At 41.9% G+C, this 17,803-nt stretch overlaps 1 protein-coding gene across 16 annotated transcripts in view; it reads left to right on the forward strand.

Annotated features, from left to right (window-relative positions):
• The window catches only part of DTNB (dystrobrevin beta), a 387,737-nt gene that overhangs the window by 41,375 nt on the left and 328,559 nt on the right, over positions 1 to 17,803 (forward strand). For all 16 annotated transcript variants that reach the window (XR_005595613.1, XR_005595609.1, XR_005595612.1 and 13 more), the window contains one exon: positions 5,735 to 5,815. Coding sequence is in view for 10 of the 16 variants with exons in the window: in XM_039528646.1 (XP_039384580.1) it covers positions 5,735 to 5,815 (81 nt within the window). In the remaining 6 variants the exon portion in view is untranslated. The remainder of the gene's footprint in view (positions 1 to 5,734; positions 5,816 to 17,803) is intronic.

Raw genomic sequence — 17,803 nt, forward strand, 5'->3', positions numbered from 1 at the left:
TCTCCCCGCTTCTTTCCCTCCTCTTTTCTATCGGGCACCTTTTTAACCCCTCAGGGTTTTTTGATCTGAACCCTAGGCTTGGGAAGGGATAAAACATCTTAATTTGCCAGGCAGGTTGTTTCTTCTCTCAATTGATGGCCCAGCCATTGTCGTCTTAATTCTTTTGACGTGGGTACTGAGAAGCTGTATTGTCTCACTCTGCCTGGGTTCCTTATCAACCCCCTCTACAGTCTCCTTCATTTAACTCTATGCATTTGGTCAGGAAGCAATATCAGACTGAATAGGAAATAGTCATATGTAATATTCCTAAGAAATAGTATATTTTCCCAGTTTTTCATGAAAGAAATATAGTCTTAATATTTTAACACATTGGATTACCAAAAAAAAATATTCTAGACAGTTTTCCTCAAGTCTTACACTTTTTAGTTTGCCTTCAAGTGGTTGTGCACTTATACATTCTGCAGTTGGTGGGTCTGCCCAGTGCACTTGAGTGAGAGACTTTGGGTAGCAGTACTGTTGGTGTAGTTGTATGTGCCGTATGTGTCCTCATGCTTGCAGTTGATGGCATGAAGGGCGGGGCCGCTATGACTCACTCGCAATTCCTTCCTACTGCCTGTGATGAGAATCAGAGCGCCCTGTGTCTCTTGGAGATGTAGTTTCTTTCTAGCTGGGTAGTGTGGTTAAATTCTGATTGTAAATAGTTAATTAGTGTTAGCTTAGCAGTAGTTTATCCCTTAGAATGATCTCTTATTTTAATTCCTTCCTGGAGTTTGCACTGCTGTAAATATGCAAAAGTCTCCAGGCTTTAAACAGCAGGACTCCTGCAGAGATACGTTGCCATCTAACAATGGGCATTCAGTTTGTTTATTTTGTTTAGGCAAAGGACAGATGTTCAGTTTGCAGGTCCTTATCTCTAACTAAGAAGTCCAGAGAACTCCTTTTGGAAAGGTGATTCAGCCCTACTCTGATCCTGTTTACTGCTTCGTGATAGAGCTTCAGAGCGGTAGCCATGTTAGTCTGTATTAGCAAAAACAACGAGTCCTTGTGGCACCTTGGAGACTAACACATTTATTTGGGCATAAGCTTTTGTGGGCTAAAAGTGGGTTTTAGCCTACGAAAGCTTATACCCAAATAAATTTGTTAGTCTGTAAGGTGCCACAAGGACTCCTCGTTGTTTTTGTTGATAGAGCTTGAGTACTTCTCTACAAAAAGTGCTCCTTTAGTTGCATCTCAGAAGAGCATTCAAAGTTCATAGTGAAAATTAGATGCTGTTTTGCTTCTCCAGGATCTTCATCAAAGTTCTGTAAGAGATCATTGGTAAAAGACTGAGTTAAATCTAAGAAGGGCTCCTAGTCTTTGCACAAGGATGAACAACACAGATAGTTCTGCAGCACTGAATTAAGACCAGAGATCAGGGCAGAGTTCTGCATTGTGACCCACACACTACATCTCGTGCTGTGGATTGTCATTGGTTAAACTGCTTGGAAAGATTGTGCTATCCGGAAGTCCAGAATATCCTGATCAGCAGAAGACAAACATCTATGAGATCGACCTACCTCACTAAATGGAAAAGTTTCTGTGCCTGGGCTGTGTCCTATCAGCTCTTTTCTACTCAGGCTTAAGTTTTTGATGTTTTCAAATAGGATGGACTGAGAGTCCTGAGTCTTTGACTTCCATTGGCCTCCATATCAGTTATCCACCCACTGATATAGGGTACCTTGTGTTTTTTCACATCCCATGGTGGTCATGTTTCTCAAAGAGCTTATCAGAGTTTACCCACTTATTTGGGATCCAGTTCCGCCTTGGATCTGTGTTCTCCTGTTGTGGTTTATGGGCCCCCCTTTTGAGCCAATGGCTTCTTGCTCTCTCTTCCACCTATTGGCGAAAATAATGATTCTTTGGTGGTGATCATATCTGTCAGGAGAGTTTGAGTTGCAGGCTCTTATGGCGGACTCACCTGACATGATTCTCCACAAGGACAAAGTCTCTTTGAGGCTGCGTTCAAAGTGTGTTGAAAATCATTCTGGATTTTCACTAAAACCAATCTGTCTGCTTGCCAATTTTTCCTCCTGAAACATCATTCACACAGTCATGGGGAAAAGGCTTCATTCTTTGGATGTTTGCAGAGCTCTGTCCTTTTATATCAGTAGTATGAGACAATTTGGAGCATGACCTATGCAAAAGAATGAAAGGGAAGGCAGCTCTGCTCAATGAATCTCAGTGGATTTCATTTTGTATAAGGACCTGTTATGATTTATCTAACCACTCCTGAGAGAGAGAAATTAAATGAATTCTTTGCATCGGTCTTCACTGTTGAATATGTGAGGGAGATTCCCAAACCTGAGCCATTCTTTCTGGGTGACAGATCTGAGGAACTGTCCCAAGTTGAGGTGTCATTAGAGGAGGTTTTGGAACAAATTGATAAACTCAGCAGTAATAAGTCTCCAGCACCTGATGGTATTCACCCAAGAGTTCTGAAGGAACTCAAATGTGAAATTGCAGGACTATTAACGGTCATCTGTAACCTATCATTTAAATCAGCTTCTGTACCAAATGACTGGAGGATAGCTAATGTGATGCCAATTTTTAAAAAGGGCTCCAGAGGTGACCCTGGCAACTACAGGCCAGTAAGCCTTACTTCAGTACCAGGAAATTGGTTGAAACTATCATAAAGAACAAAATTGTCAGACACATAGATGAACATAATTTGTTGGGAAATAGTCAACATGGTTTTTGTAAAGGGAAATCATGCTTCACCAATCTCCTAGAATTCTTTGAGGGGGTCAACAGGCATGTGGACAAAGGAGATCCAGTGGATATAGTATATTTAGATTTTCAGAAAGCCTTTGACAAGGTCCCTCACCAAAGACTCTTAAGCAAAATAAGCAGTCATGGGATAAAAGGGAAGGTTCTCTCATGGGTTGGTAACTGGTTAAAAGATAGGAAACAAAGGTAGGAATAAATGGTCAGTTTTCAGAATGGAGAGAGGTAAATAGTGGTGTCCCCCAAGGATCTGTACTGGGCCTAGTCCTATTTAACATATTCATAAACGATCTGGAAAAAGGGGTAAACAGTGAGGTGGCAAAATTTGCAGATGATAAAAAACTACTCAAGATAGTTAAGTCCCAGGCAGACTGCGAAGAGCTACAAAAGGATCTCACAAAACTAGGTGACTGGGCAACAAAATGGCTGATGAAATTCAGCGTTGATAAATGCAAAGTAATGCACATTGAAAAACATAATCACAGCTATACATATAAAATGATGGGGTCTAAATTAGCTGTTACCACTCAAGAAAGAGATCTTGGAGTCATTGTGGATAGTTCTTTGAAAACATCCATTCAATGTGCAGCAGCAGTCAAAAAAGTGGACAGAATGTTGGGAATCATCAAGAAAAGGATAGGTAATGAGACAGAAAATACCATATTGCCTCTATATAAATCCATGGTACGCTTACACCTTGAATACTATGTGCAGGTGTGTTCACCCCATCTCAAAAAAGATATGTTGGAATTGGAAAAGGTTCAGAAAAGGGCAACAGAAATGATTAGGAGTATAGAACGGTTTCCATATGAGGAGAGATTAATAAGACTGGGACTTTTCAGCTTGGAAAAGTGGCAACTAAGGGGGGATATGATAGAGTTCTCTAAAATCATGAGTGGTATAGAGAAAGTAAATAAGTGTTGTTATTTACTCCTTCTCATAATATAGGAACAAGGGGCCACCAAATGAGATTAATAGGTAACAGGTTTAAAACAAACACAATAAAGTATTTTTTCACGCAACGCACTGTCAACCTCTGGAACTCCTTTCCAGTGGGTGTTGTGAAGGCCAGTACTATAATGGGGTTCAAATGGGAGCTAGATAGATTCATGGAAGATAGGTCCCTGAATGGCTATTAGCCAGCATGGGCAGGAATGGTGTCCCTAGTCTCTGTTTGCCAGAAGCTGGGATTGGGTGACAGGGCATGGATCACTTGATGATAACCTGTTCTGTTCATTCCCTCTGGGGCACCTGGCATTGGCCACTGTCGGAAAACAGGATACTGGGCTTGATGGACCTTTGGTTTGACCCAGTATGTCCGTTCTTATGTTCTAATGCCCATTCTACCAGGTTTCAAGCTACTTTCTCAGTAAAGTGCCCATCCTGGATGTTTACAAAGCTGCTTACATGGTTATCAGTACATACCTTCTCGAGACACTGCACTGTTACTCAGGCATCCCAGGTTGGTTGTGGACTTTGGTGAATCAGTTTTACAGTCCTTGTTCCAGTAGACTCCACCACCTGAAATAAGAACTGCTAGTATATATGCACAGTCATTTGAAGGAGGAAAAAAAGTGTTATCTGTACAGTAACTGTTCTTCAAAATGTGTTGTGCACATGTATATTCCACACCCTCCCTCGTACCCCATTGCTTGAGTTGTTACCAAGTTTCTGGTATGAAGGAGCTGAGATAGTCCCACTCTTTAAGCCCTCCATTACAGACATGACAGGCAGGGCATGTGCACTGCTCCAACAATATTGTTACCAAAAATTTCTGGCACAGCCAGAATTTTCCTAAGGAGGGGTCCCAGAGTTCTCTCTCTGCTCCTAGTGCTGCACACTCTGATCCCTTCCCAACCACCGCTATCCCCACACCCAGCCTTGAGCTCTCTGACAGCTGTCCCCTATGCCCAGTCCTGAGTTATCCAATGCTGCCTTTGCACCCAGACCCACACTCTCTGCCTGCACATCCAGCCCTGTACTCTTTTCCCGAACATTGCCCCACACCCAGCTCTGAGCTTGCCTCCTGCACCCTCCCTATCCCACAGCCAGTCCTGGGCTCTTATCCAGAGAGATGGTCAGCATGGAGAGCACCATACCCACCAGGGGCCAGGCAGTTCTGGGACACCCAGACCCCATCCTCCTGTCTCTACTTCCCCAGTAGGTGCCAAAAGCCTGGATCCAATTCTCCCACCCTCCTGGGGACTGGGGGTTGGGGTGCCTGGTGCCCATGGGAGTCAGAAGGACTGCAAATGCCGGGGTGGGTGATAAGGTTGCAATGCCACTTAGAGTTGGCCTGGCCATCTCTCCATTATGCCAGTGGGGAAGGGGCTCTGCTGTTATGACACCTGCCTCTGGTCAGGGGCCAATGTGTGGGGGGAGACTGGGTCCCCTGTCCTTCTCATCATTGCACCCGTGCTGACTCAAGTGTACTGGGTGCACATACACCAACAGTGGAATGTATCTGTGGACAATCCATCTGGAAGAACAATTGCTATACAGGTACCAAGTAATCATTTTTTTCCAATTGTTTTGTCTCTGAAGGTGGCACAAACTAATTAAATTAAAATATAATATCTATTGCCTCATATTGTAAAGTCAAATGACTTTAATCTCAAAACTCTTTCAAAAGTGGCATGAACAAATAAGTGTTTGTGACAGTAGAAAGTCTCTACTATTAGTCACTTGGGCTTATTTTCGTAATACACATATGAATTTGCCAGTTGGAAATAATATAGCTATCCCAAACTTGCATCAGTTTATAATGTGCTTTTTCTTACATTTCCTAAGCATCGCACATACTAAATTTCTATACCTTGAGGAGTTCACAGTTGAAAAATGACAAAGGTTTAGATTTGATTAACTAGCACCAGGCAATAATGTACTTGAGGGAAATATTTTACCACATGAACTGAATGTTTAAAGAAAAAAGGTTGAAAAGTAAATAGGGTTTTTTCATTTTGATTTATAGGGGCTCAGAATTTTGATGTCATCAGACTTTCAACATATCGGACTGCCTGCAAACTGAGATTTGTGCAGAAAAGATGTAATCGTAAGTCATAACACTGTACCCTTCCATAAGCAGGTTGATTACTACATATGTATTTGATTTGGGAATATGCTATACATGCAAGTTTAAAGAGTAAAGATTATATCTTGGCAATTGCGGAAACTATAGTTTAAAACAGATTTTACTTTATTTTAGAAATTAAAAACAGTGATGGAATCATTAATAAAACATAAGTGAAATTTTAAAAATTAAGGCATGTGCAGTATTTATCTGCACTTCTTGAAATCTTAGGTAGAATATTAGCTGATTATATAATTCACTTATGAATATTTACCATACAGTATGATCTAAGAAGTTAAGTTTTGTAGTATTTTAGTCAGTGTTTTCTCATACAGTTCATTGATCTTATAGTTCGTTAATAAAGATTAATCCAAGGGTAATGTATGATAATAGTCTTTACATTAATTCTTCAAGCTAGGTTATTGCATTATATTTGTAATCTATTGTGTTGATCGCTGTGGAGCACAAAGCAGAGTAGATTTATGGACTTAAGAACAAATCCTTCCTTCCCTTGGATGACCCTAGATAAAGTGGAACTGGTGTAATTCAGTTGTGGGGAAAGACAGAGCATGACTTCGGGGACCTGTGCAGAAGGTGTGCAATATTGTGTGCTGCAATCGAATGGGGGGATGGTGCACCTGCCAAAGGGATTGTCTGTGTGGTTTGGGAGAGGATTATTTTCTCTCTTCTCATTCCTTTGGAGAACCCCTTAATCAGCTATGGGGGGAGGGATAGCTCAGTGGTTTGAGCATTGGCCTGCTAAACCCAGGGTTGTGAGTTCAATCCTTGAGGGGGCCACTTAGGGATCTGGGGCAAAAATTGGTCCTGCTAGTGAAGGCAGGGGGCTGGACTTGATGACCTTTCAAGGTCCCTTCCAGTTCTAAGAGATTGGTATATCTCCAATTATTTATTATTAGCTGTGCACTGAGGACAACAATTGCCTCTTAATTCATAGAGGTGAGTGAAAAATACTTCCCCTGGATCAGCCCAAGATACTGTTTATAGAATTTTTGCAAAGCTCTTTATTTTTAGCTGTTACTTGTATAGTTTTTATAACCTATCTTGTTAAAAAGCTTGTGTTTTCAGCTCTCTCTCATAGCTAGTAGAGGGATAGTGTCCTGAAGTGGTGGCTTTAACCTTCTAGTATGGTCTCTTTTGCTATGGTTCCATTCGTGATGGCCCAAGGATAAAGTTCTGAAAGTTTCCAGATCAGGGTTTCTATTATGGTAGCTAAATATTTCTAAAAAGGAAGAAGTGAAGCTGGGTCTCAGCTTCCTCTTAGTAAATAAAGCAAAATTTGTAATTAACTAGGAGGCAAGTCAGTGGTGAATATAAAGCTTGTTCTAGTAGAGTTACTGTTTTCAGATTCGCTTTTACACCATTTTAGAAGCATGATGTATGTATCATTCTTGCAAGTGTGGAGAAGGAATCTGCCTAATTTATTTTGGGGTCTCACACAAAAAATATTGACAGAAAAATACCCATTTACAAGCATACATTCTGAAAAATGTAAACCAATCTTTGTTTCAGTCCAACCAAAATATAGCATGACTTATCTTGGGCAGCAGACAATGGATAATAGGAAGAAAAAGGAAAGGTCACCAGCGATGTGGGGTTACATCATTGATAGAGTCAAAAGAACCAAAAGCATGGATTGACAGCCTTACATAACAATATACAATAAAGTGTATTTAACTTGGCCTGGTCAGTGACTCAGCACAGAAATCTGACTGTACTGTACTGTCCTGTCATGTGGAAGATGCAAATTCAAGACTCATTTTGAGCTTTTCACAATGTGGTAGGAGGATCTAAGAACATCAAAATATGCAACACCATCTTGTTTTAAGAATTTCTCATGTGAATTATTTAAGGTTGAGCTAAAAAGGGAAATAAGTATTAAGCAATAAATGATGTATTTGAAGTGTAAAGAAGGCCTGAAACTTCTTTTTGGAAGTCTTATTTTTGTTTTTTACATTAGAAATTCAGGTTTTGGCTATCTTAGAATGGTGACAAATTGAAAAACTGTTAGGATTATGACAGTGCAAGTACCAAGGAAATAAAAGTCTTGTGAAACTAGGGCCTGGATTAAACAGAAAGTCGCACCACTGTAACTAAAGATATGATATTGTACCAATTTAGGTAAGGCAGTGCAATTTCATCTATGGCTATTGCTTTAAATTGATGTACGACTTGCGTAAACACAATAGACACTCAACTATATTAGTCTGGTCAAAACATTATAACCCTCCTATTGTGGAAACCATTACATCAATATAAAGGTGCTCTATACTGGAATAAAAGTTGTAAAATTCCTGTACAATAGGGGTTATACCAGTACAATTATTGTAATTACTAAATACAGCACTCCCTAACTGAAATAGTTATACTGGTACAAAGTCTGTGTAGACTACACTGTACTGACCACACAATTACACCAATTTAACTAGGGCTATGTCTACGCGGCGCTGCAGCGCAGACTTTGGTGCATTCTTCAGTTCACATCTCCGAAGTGTTCTGCTCTCACTGTCCCACATGGATGCTGCTGGCGCTAACTAAAAGGTGTCTAGTTTGCTTTAACATAGTCCTCTTTCAAAAAAGACTATGCTAACACAAGCTAGGTACCTTTTTGTTCGCAACAGCAGCAGTTGTGTGGGACAGTTAGGGTATGTCTACACTACCCACTGGATCAGCGGGTAGTGATCAATCTATCGAGGATTGATGTATTGCGTCTCGTCTAGACGCAATACATCGATCCCCGAATGCACTCCTCGTCGATTCTGGAACTCCACCAGGGGGAGCGGCGGCCATCGATCCCGCGCCGTGAGGACGCGAAGTAAGTCGATCTAAGATACGCAACTTCAGCTACGAGAATAGCGTAGCTGACGTTGCGTATCTTAGATCGATCTCCCCCCCAGTGTAGACCAGGCCTTAGAGTGCAACAATTGCACTCTCCATTTCACATCCCCGAAGTCTGCACTGTGGTGCAAAGTAGACAAGACCTAAATTGGTGCAACATCACAACTTAAGTTAAACGGTATAACTTGTGTGTGTAGACAAGGCCTAAGAAGGGAGTGTTTTATTCATAATTTAAAATGCAGATATTGGGTTCATTAAAACCTACTTAACTGAGGGTATGTCTACAATAGCGACTGTCCATCTGTCTTGTCCCATAATCCCCCAATGTCCTTGTTTAAACCCCAAAAGCATGAAGGTGAGTGGAGGGTGAGTAAGCTAGTGTGCCTGAGGTGTGTGGGTAAGTACGTGTCTCAGGCTCGGACATGACCCCATATCCATACCAATTTGCAATGTGGAGTTAAGGAGCTTGTACCAGTCTTGAGTGTCAGTACTCATCCACCCCCAGTCCCACAATGCACTGAATGCTTTTCTTCTTGAGTCCTACTCAAACTATAAAGGACCCTGTCGTCCCGTTTTCACCAATAATAGCGAGCTGTGGTGACCATATCAGAACAGGTTTCTGCCATACTCTTTTGAGCAATATAAGTAAATGTGGATCCTACTTTGAGAGCAGCTGCCTGGTCCTCCAACTACACTTGGGTGCTGATTAATGTGTGATTGGAGTACAATGTCCTCCACAACTTTGCCCAAAGCAGAAGGAACATGTATTTCAGGAAATTTCACAGAAGCTTTGGATCAGGTGGACATTGAGCTGACTCCAGCCCATTCCAGGAAAGCATCAAGCACTTGAGGCTCCTGCACAGGAGGGCAAAAGGCTAGAACAGCTATAAGAACATAGGAAAGGCCATAGTGGTCAGACCAATGGTCCATTTAGCCTGGTATTCTATCTTCCAATAGTGGCCACTGCCAGATGCTTCAGAGAATGAACAGAAGAGGGCAATTTATCAAATGATCCATCCACTGTCGTCTAGTCTCAGCTTCTGTCAGTTAGAGGTTTAGGGATATCTGGAGTATGGGATTGCGTCCCTGGCCATCTTGACTAATAGCCATCAATGGACCTATCTTCCATGAACTTATCTAGTTGTTTTTTGAACCCAGTTATACTTTTGACCGTCACAGCTTCCCTGGCAATGAGTTCCACAGCTTGACTGCGCTGTGTGAAGAAGTACTTCCTTACATTTGTTTAAAAACTGCTGCCTATTAATTTCATTTGGTGACCCCTGGTTTGTGTGTTATGTGAAGGAGTTAAAGAAAACTTCGTATTCACTTTCTCCACACCATTCATGATTTTAGAGACCTCTCTCATATCTTCCCCCTTAGTCGCCTTTTCTAAGGTGAACAGTCCCAGTCTTTTTAATCTCTCCTCATATGGAAGCTGTTCCATACCGCTAATCATCTTTGTTGTCCTTTTTTGGTATTTTTTCCATTTCTAATACATGTTTTTTTGAGATGGGGTGACCAGAACTACATGCGGTATTCAAGGTGTGGGTGTACCATGGGTTTATATAGTGGCATTATGATATTTTCTGTCTTATTGTTTAGTCCTTTCCTAATGGTTCCTAACATTCTATTAGCTTTTTTGACTGCCGCTGCACACTGAGCAGATGTTTTCAGATAACTATTGCGACAAAGTTCCTCCTCTACCTTGGTGGGTCCTGTGCTTATTGGTGGATTTTGCTAGCCTCAGAGATCTTCCTGTGTTGGATCAGGAGTTGGGAGGTTTTGGGGGCAACCCGGGCCCACCCTCTACTCCAGGTTCCAGCCCAGGACCCTGTGGATTGCAGCTGTCTATAGTGGCTCCTGTAAGAGCTGCATGACAGCTACAACTCCCTGGGCTACTTCCTCATGGCCTCCTCCAAACACCTTCTTTATCCTCACCACAGGACCTTCCTCCTGGTGTCCGATAACGCTTGTACTCCTCAGTCCTCCAGCAGCACATCCTCTCACTCTCAGCTCCTTGCACCTCTTGCTCCCAACTCCTCGCATGCGCACCACAAACTGAAGTGAGCTCCCTTTTAAACCCAGGTGCCCTGATTAGCTTGCCTTAATTGATTCTAGCAGCTTCTTGATTGGCTGCAGGTGTTCTAATCAGCCTGTCTGCCTTAATTGTTTCCAGAAAGTTCCTGATTGTTCTGGAACCTTCCGTTCCCTTACCCAGGGTAAGGGGACCTACTTAACCTTGGGCTAATATATCTGCCTTCTATTACTCTGCTGTAGCCATCTGGCTTGACCCTGTCACACTATCCATGATGACCCAAGATCTTTCTTGATTAGTAACAGCTAATTAGATCTCATCAATTTTTATGTATAGCTGGGATTATTTCTTTTCCAATGTGTGTTATTTTGCACTTGTCAACATCAAATTTTATCTTCCTTTTTGTCACCCAGTTTTGTGAGATCCCTTTGTACCTCTTTGCAGCCTGTGTTGGCCTTAACTTTCTTGAGTAATTTTATATTATCTGCAAACTTCTGCCACCTCTCTTTTACCCCCTTTTTCAGATCTGTATTGAACAGCATACGTCCCAAACCACCAGATCCGTGGGGACCATGCTATTTACCTCTCTCCATTCTGAAAACTGACCATTTACTCCTATTCTTTGTTTCCTGTCTTTTAACCAGTTACTGATCCATGAGAGGACCTTCCCTCTTATCACATGACCGCTTACTTTTTTTAAGAGCCTTTGGTGGGGGCCTTGTTAAAGGCTTTCTGAAAGTGCAAGTACACTAGATCACCTTTGTCCACCCCCTCAAAGAATCCTAATAGATTGGTGAGGCATGATTTCCTTGTACAAAAGCCATGTTAGCTCTTCACCAATGTCATGTTTGTTTGTGTCTGATAATTCTGTTCTTTACTATAATTTCAACCAGTTTGCCCGGAACAGAAGTTATGTTTACTGGCCTGTAATTGCCACAGTTGCCGCTGGACCTTTTTTTTAAAATCTGCATTATATTAGCTATTCTCCAGTCATCTGGTACAGAGGCTGATTTAAGTGATAGATTACATACCAGAGTTAATAGTTCTGCAATTTCAGATTTCCTTCCAAACTCTTGGGTGAATACTGTTTGGTCCTGGTGACTTCTTCTTGTTTAATTTTTCAATTTGTTCCAAAATGTCCTCTGTTGACACCTCAATCTGGGACAGTTCCTCAGATTTGTCACCTAAAAAGAATGGCTTGGGTGTGCAGTTCTTCCCCATATCCTCTGCAGTGAAGACAGGTGCAAAGCATTAATTTAGCTTCTCCGCAACAGTACTGTCTTCCTTCAGTGCTCCTTTAGTACTTCCATGGTCCAGTGGCCCTACTGGCTCTTTGGCAGGCTTCCTGCTTCTGATATGCTTAAATAAATTTTGCTGTTTGTGTCCTTAGCTAGTTGTTCTTCAAATTCTCGTTTGGCCTTCCTAATTATGCTTTCATACTTGACTTGTCAGAGTTTATGCTCCTTTCTATTTTCCTCACTAGCATTTGACTTCCAATTTTTAAGGGATGACTTTTTGCTTCTAAATGCCTCTTTTCTTCGATGTTTAGCTATGGTGGCATTTTTTGGTCCTCTTGCAGTTTTTTTTATTGGGTATACATTGAGTGTGATCGCTCTTATTTTAAATAGTCTCTATGCAGTTTGCAGGCATTTCACCCTTCTGACTATTCTTTTTTAATATCCATTTAACTGGATTCCACATTTCTGTGTAGTTTCACTTTGTGAAGTTAAATGGTACTATGGTGAGTTTCTTTGGCATTTTCCCCCCACAAGGATGTTAAATGTAATTACATTATGGTCACTATTATTGAGTGATTCAGCTATATTCACTTCTTGGACCAGATTGTGTGCTCCACTTAGGACTAAATCAAAACTGGCTCTCTCCTTCTGTGTTCTAGGACAAGCTGCCCCCAAAAGCAGTCATTTAATGTGTCTAGAAATTTTATGTCTGCATTTCTTCTTGAGGTGACATGTTCCCAGTCAGTTTGGGGATAGTTGAAATCCCCCATTATTATTATTTTTATTAGGTTTTCTGTTTTTTTTGTAGCCTCTTTAATCTTCCTGAGTATTTCACAGTCACTATCACCATCCTGATCAGGGGGTCAATAGTATATCCCTACTGCTAAACTCTTATTGTTCAAACATGGTATGTCTATATAGAGATGCCATGCAACAGTTTGATTCATTTAAGATTTTTACTTTATTTGACTCTGCTTTCTTTCACATGTAGAGCTACTTCCTCACCAGTACGACCTACTGTGTCATTCCAATATATTTTGTACCCTGGTATTACCACATCCCTTTGATTACCTTCATTCCACCACGTTTCTATGATGCCTAGTATATCAACATCCTCATTTAATGCCAGGCACTTTAGTTCACCCATTTTAATATTTAGACTTCAAGTATTGGTATAAAAGCATCTGTACATTTTGTCAGTATGTCATTGTCCAATGGGATGCTGATGAGGGCCAGGATGAGGAGGCAGCAGGGACTACGGAGGATGTCCCAGAAGACCCAAAGGATGAGGCGCATGTGTCTTTTGCACCTTTACCTAGACGAGCTGGTTGAGGAATCCCCTCTTTGCCTCCCCTACCCCCGACAAACCTGAGGAGGACCCCGAGTTGTGGCAGGAAGCAGAACCTGAGGCTGGTAAGTTACAGTGGACCCCCAACTTCCCTGTCAATATCCGCTCTTGCTCTGGTGTTACATTGCTGATTTTAAGCCCAATCCTTGTTCTGCTCAACCCAGAAATATCCCCAAGCAAGACACTGCTATAAATCAATTATTTGTATTGATTTCTGATGAGTTACTTGGGGGTTAGGAGTCACTATTATGCATTTGGCTGAAGCTATGTCTTAAAAACAGATTATTAGAGAAAAATCACTGTGCCCTGTGTGTGTACTTTTCTTGGCAAGCAGTCGGGCAGCAATGACCTGGGGCTGCGTGAACCGGGGAAAGGGAGCAGGTAGATTTACCAAGTTCCTGGTTGAGTATAGGACAATTGTAAAAACTGTAGAAAACTTAGTTTGTCTGAAGCTAATAACAGTTGTCTTTCATCCCTTGGAAGATTACATTGTTTCTGTACTTTTATCACCCAACCCCAAGCTTACTGTCCTCTTACAAAACTGAGCCACGTGGAATGGGGAGAAGGTTTGAGATGGAGGGGTGGGCTGCGGAAGGGGAAGGGAATACTTTGAGGAAAAGTTAGTCACAGCAGTCCTTTCTCCCTTGGAAGATTGCAAATTTTTTCCTGTCCCGATCCCTGGTGTCTTGCCTCGCCCCACACTGAGCCATGCTGCGGGAAATGGAGGTGGGAGAAGGATCCAGACTGGCAGTTGGATAAACACAGTGTGGTGTCCCTTTGCAGTGGAGAAGTGAGGGGCCTGTAGTGCAGATCTGAATCTTCAGAGAAGAAAATACAGTTGCAGTATCTTTCTTTCCCTCCATTTCTCCATTGCTAGATAGGTACGGGGCAGAATTTTCTGGTGATGCCAGGGGTTGTGGATGGTGCTATATGTTGTTTACATCTCCCTATACACAGAAACTCCATATGTTAGCTGAGAATATAGTCAATTTCCAGTTGAATTGCCTCTTAATCCTGTAAGTATATTTCACCAAATTCTGGCATATCAGAAACACCAGCTAGGTCTTGAGGTTCAGTGGCAGTGTTGCAAATCTGCTTGGTCCACCTTCAGAGCTATCCAAACCCATCCATTCAGCAATATGTAGAGGGTTGACCATTAGCAGAAAAGTCTTTTGCATAGATTGCCAGATCTTCTCCACAGGACTGCAAAGCCATCTCTTTTCTATTCTGGTACCTTGAAAACTGTTACGTTCTCCAAATGGTCGCCAGCCTTTAAAGAATAATTTGCATATTGATAACATAGTCCCTGAAAGGAAATGTCCCTCCCCCTGCTTTGAGACACTATGGAAAATTTTAATTTTTTTAAAACATTAGTACATTCTTCTTACCATTCATAGCCTCTGCTCCTTCCTCCTGGTATGCAAAAGTTGTCTGAGAACCAAGGATAGTATAATAGTTGCATTCATGGAATGATGAAAAGCATCATAAGTTGTGGCCTTCCACAGCAAAGTTATTTATGGGATAGGAATTTCTCAGCTTCTTTCAAAGGAAAAAAAATGCTACCTTGTCTTTGAATTGGCAGGACCTTCGTCTCCTGAGAGGGAATCCATTCTGTCAGGAGAGCAGGCGCGGTACCTCAGAGACAGCAGGGGCAGATGGAGAAGGACCCTCAAAGAGCTACTCGGAGAGATGGACAGGAGAACAAGGAGCAGTCTGAGTTCCTCGAGGCATGAGAGGATTGGTCTCCCCAGTAGGAAGACACACTGGTGAACTGGTTCATGAGCAGGAGGCAAGCCATAGGGAACGGGAGCATTCCCTATTGGAGAGGCTCGTAGAACTGGCGGTTGACTGAGTTTGGGGTCTGCTTGCTGCCATTGCCTCTGCACAACCGCTGCCACCTCCTTCTCCAGCTGCCGCCCAGGGTACATCTGAGCCAGACGACCTAACCGCCAAGTGACCAGAAGGGGACAATGGAGCCTGCAAGATTCCTGGGACAAATTCCCTCCTCTGTTATCCAAAACCCTTTTGCTGGGGGACACCCCTGAGCATCCAAGAGGGGAAAGATGAGCTTGCAGGAGTCCCTGAATCTCACCAAGTGTTATCGTTTCCATGACTTGTGTCCTAGTATAATGAACATAAGATATTTTTAGGTTCTTGATTGGGCCCCACAATTCACAGCACATGAATTGCAATAGTGTAACTATCTGGTGCTATTATACTACAGACACTTTTCTGTCTGCATCCCCCTCTTCTTCTGTTCAGAAATATCTGAAGGCCCAAGGATATATGAACATGATGGGGAAGTGCAGTTAGTGCTCTGTACATAGAGAAATTATGAGTTCTTGGTGCAGCAGAACACACAACCTAAGTGTTCTGGGGCTGGAGGTTTGGTGCAAGTTCCTAAGACGGCTCTAGAAAGGTCTGTTTTATCATTCAAAAGTTCCTTGGTCTAAAGCCACTGCTGGTCATCCCAGGTTTCCAAAATGATGTGATCCTCCAACACTTATTTGTTCTCCTCCACCAGAAGTGATGGTCCACTCCAGGATATACTGTGACAATACTGGCATTCACCATATCTATACCATATGAGCTAAATTACTTGTCATTTAGCAGCAAGGTCAGCAGTCTTTGGTACGTCAAATTTCTGCCCAAATTCCACTTATCATCTTGCTAAACACCTACTCCACTGCATAACTGCTTATCCCGCACTAAGGAGCAGGAGCAGACCCACCTCATCATACCATTGCTCTGTCTTCCATCCACTTTGGCAGGGAATAACAGTGAGGGGAGATGTAGTGAGGATCTACAACTGATAGATTTGTGAAGGTGGGGGACAGTACCTGGAACACAGAGCAAAGCGGTTTCTAGAGTGTCTCCTTGTCTGCACTGTGCCCTGGGATACTGCCCCTGTAATGGTAACACTAATGTTGTGTAACAGTGGCAGCGTGGATGTGGGTAAACGCATGTACCTAGCATTATATTTGTGTCCAGTACAGCATATGTGGACACTTGGCATAAGTATGGCAAGCATGCCTGAGTATGTACATGTCTAGTGACTGAATACGCATGCCAATGTAGACATAACTGAAAATGCTTAAGAGAAAAATGCTTTGAGGATTTATTTTCCATTTCTCCTTCAAGAGCTTAGAAAATTCCAGATTTATATTAATCATTCTAGAAGTCATACAAGAAAAAAAGGAAGACATGACACTGTTTCCTAAGGGAAAAACAGTCAAAGAACAACCTAATACTGAAAACAGTTTTTACCGCTCTTGGAAATTATTTTCCTATTAGTTTTATTAACATTTATCACAACTTAGTTTCCGTACGTGCACTCCTTTATTAGTTCAAAGGCCACTTGGTGTAGATTACACCCAATTTACAAACATTAAGTCCACATACATCTCTGTATTTCAAAATGGCGGCTGCACCCACCAGTCAGCTTTCGTTTCATGCTAAAGCCCTGACCATAGACTGTTTAGTAGCCCACGCCACAAAGGGCATGTACCATCTACCTGTTTTCCTTTCCCCTCCCTACATCTATCCTGCTCAGAATGGCAGCATGGCGTAGCCACAACCTCTACTCCACCTGCCCTCTACTGTGTTCCAACAGCATATTCAAATAAAGAAAAATTCAGGTATGTGAAATTCAGTAGTTTGAGATGAAGTTACAGGAAAAAAATAGTTAGTATTCTCAGTTTGCATAAGGTAGACATGGGTATTGCATGCCCATAAAGGTACTAAGACTACAGCTTCCTGCTGATATTGAGAGAGATATATGCCCTGTAACACACATTTGTACAGGAAAATAAGTTTACTTTAGGAATGGTCTATCCGTACAACCCTGAATGGCTTTTTACAGAGTTTGAGAAAGACAAACAGTTAAGGCTTCAAACAATCAGTACAAAACCTGGTGTATTTTTCTCTGCATGTTGGCTACTACTTATCACCCTGTTAATCTCTATGTGCGTACACATTGATTATTTAATAATTTGTTCTAGTATCTTTCCAGGAATTGAAGTTAGACTCACTGGTCTATAATTCCCTGGATCCTCTTTGTTCCCCTTTTTAAAGTTAGGTACTATGTTTTCCCTTCTGCAGTCCTCTGGGACCTTACCCATCCTTCATGAGTTCTCAAAGATAATTGCTAATGGTTCTGAGCTTGCTTCAGCAGCTCTTTAAGTACCTTAGGGTGAATTTCATCAGGCTCTGCTGACTTGAATACATCTAACTTATGTAAATATTCTTTGACCTGTCTTAACCTCCCCTGTAGATATGGGGAAAAAGCAGACTCTAAGACTGAGAAATTGCTTGTTTTTTTTCTCTGGAGATTATGGGGGATAGTTGCACAGTCTTTGTCCCTGCTATGGCTCGCTGTTCCCTTCCAGTTGTGTAGCATTACACTTCACAGTGTAATTTGCTGGTCTGCCTTTTGCCCTTTTGAATAAGGCCATTCTCCACCTCCTAGTCACCCACCTCAGTGTAACATCATT

Source organism: Mauremys reevesii, linkage group 3 (genome assembly GCF_016161935.1).
Source record: "Mauremys reevesii isolate NIE-2019 linkage group 3, ASM1616193v1, whole genome shotgun sequence".
Taxonomy (NCBI): Eukaryota; Metazoa; Chordata; order Testudines; family Geoemydidae; genus Mauremys; species Mauremys reevesii.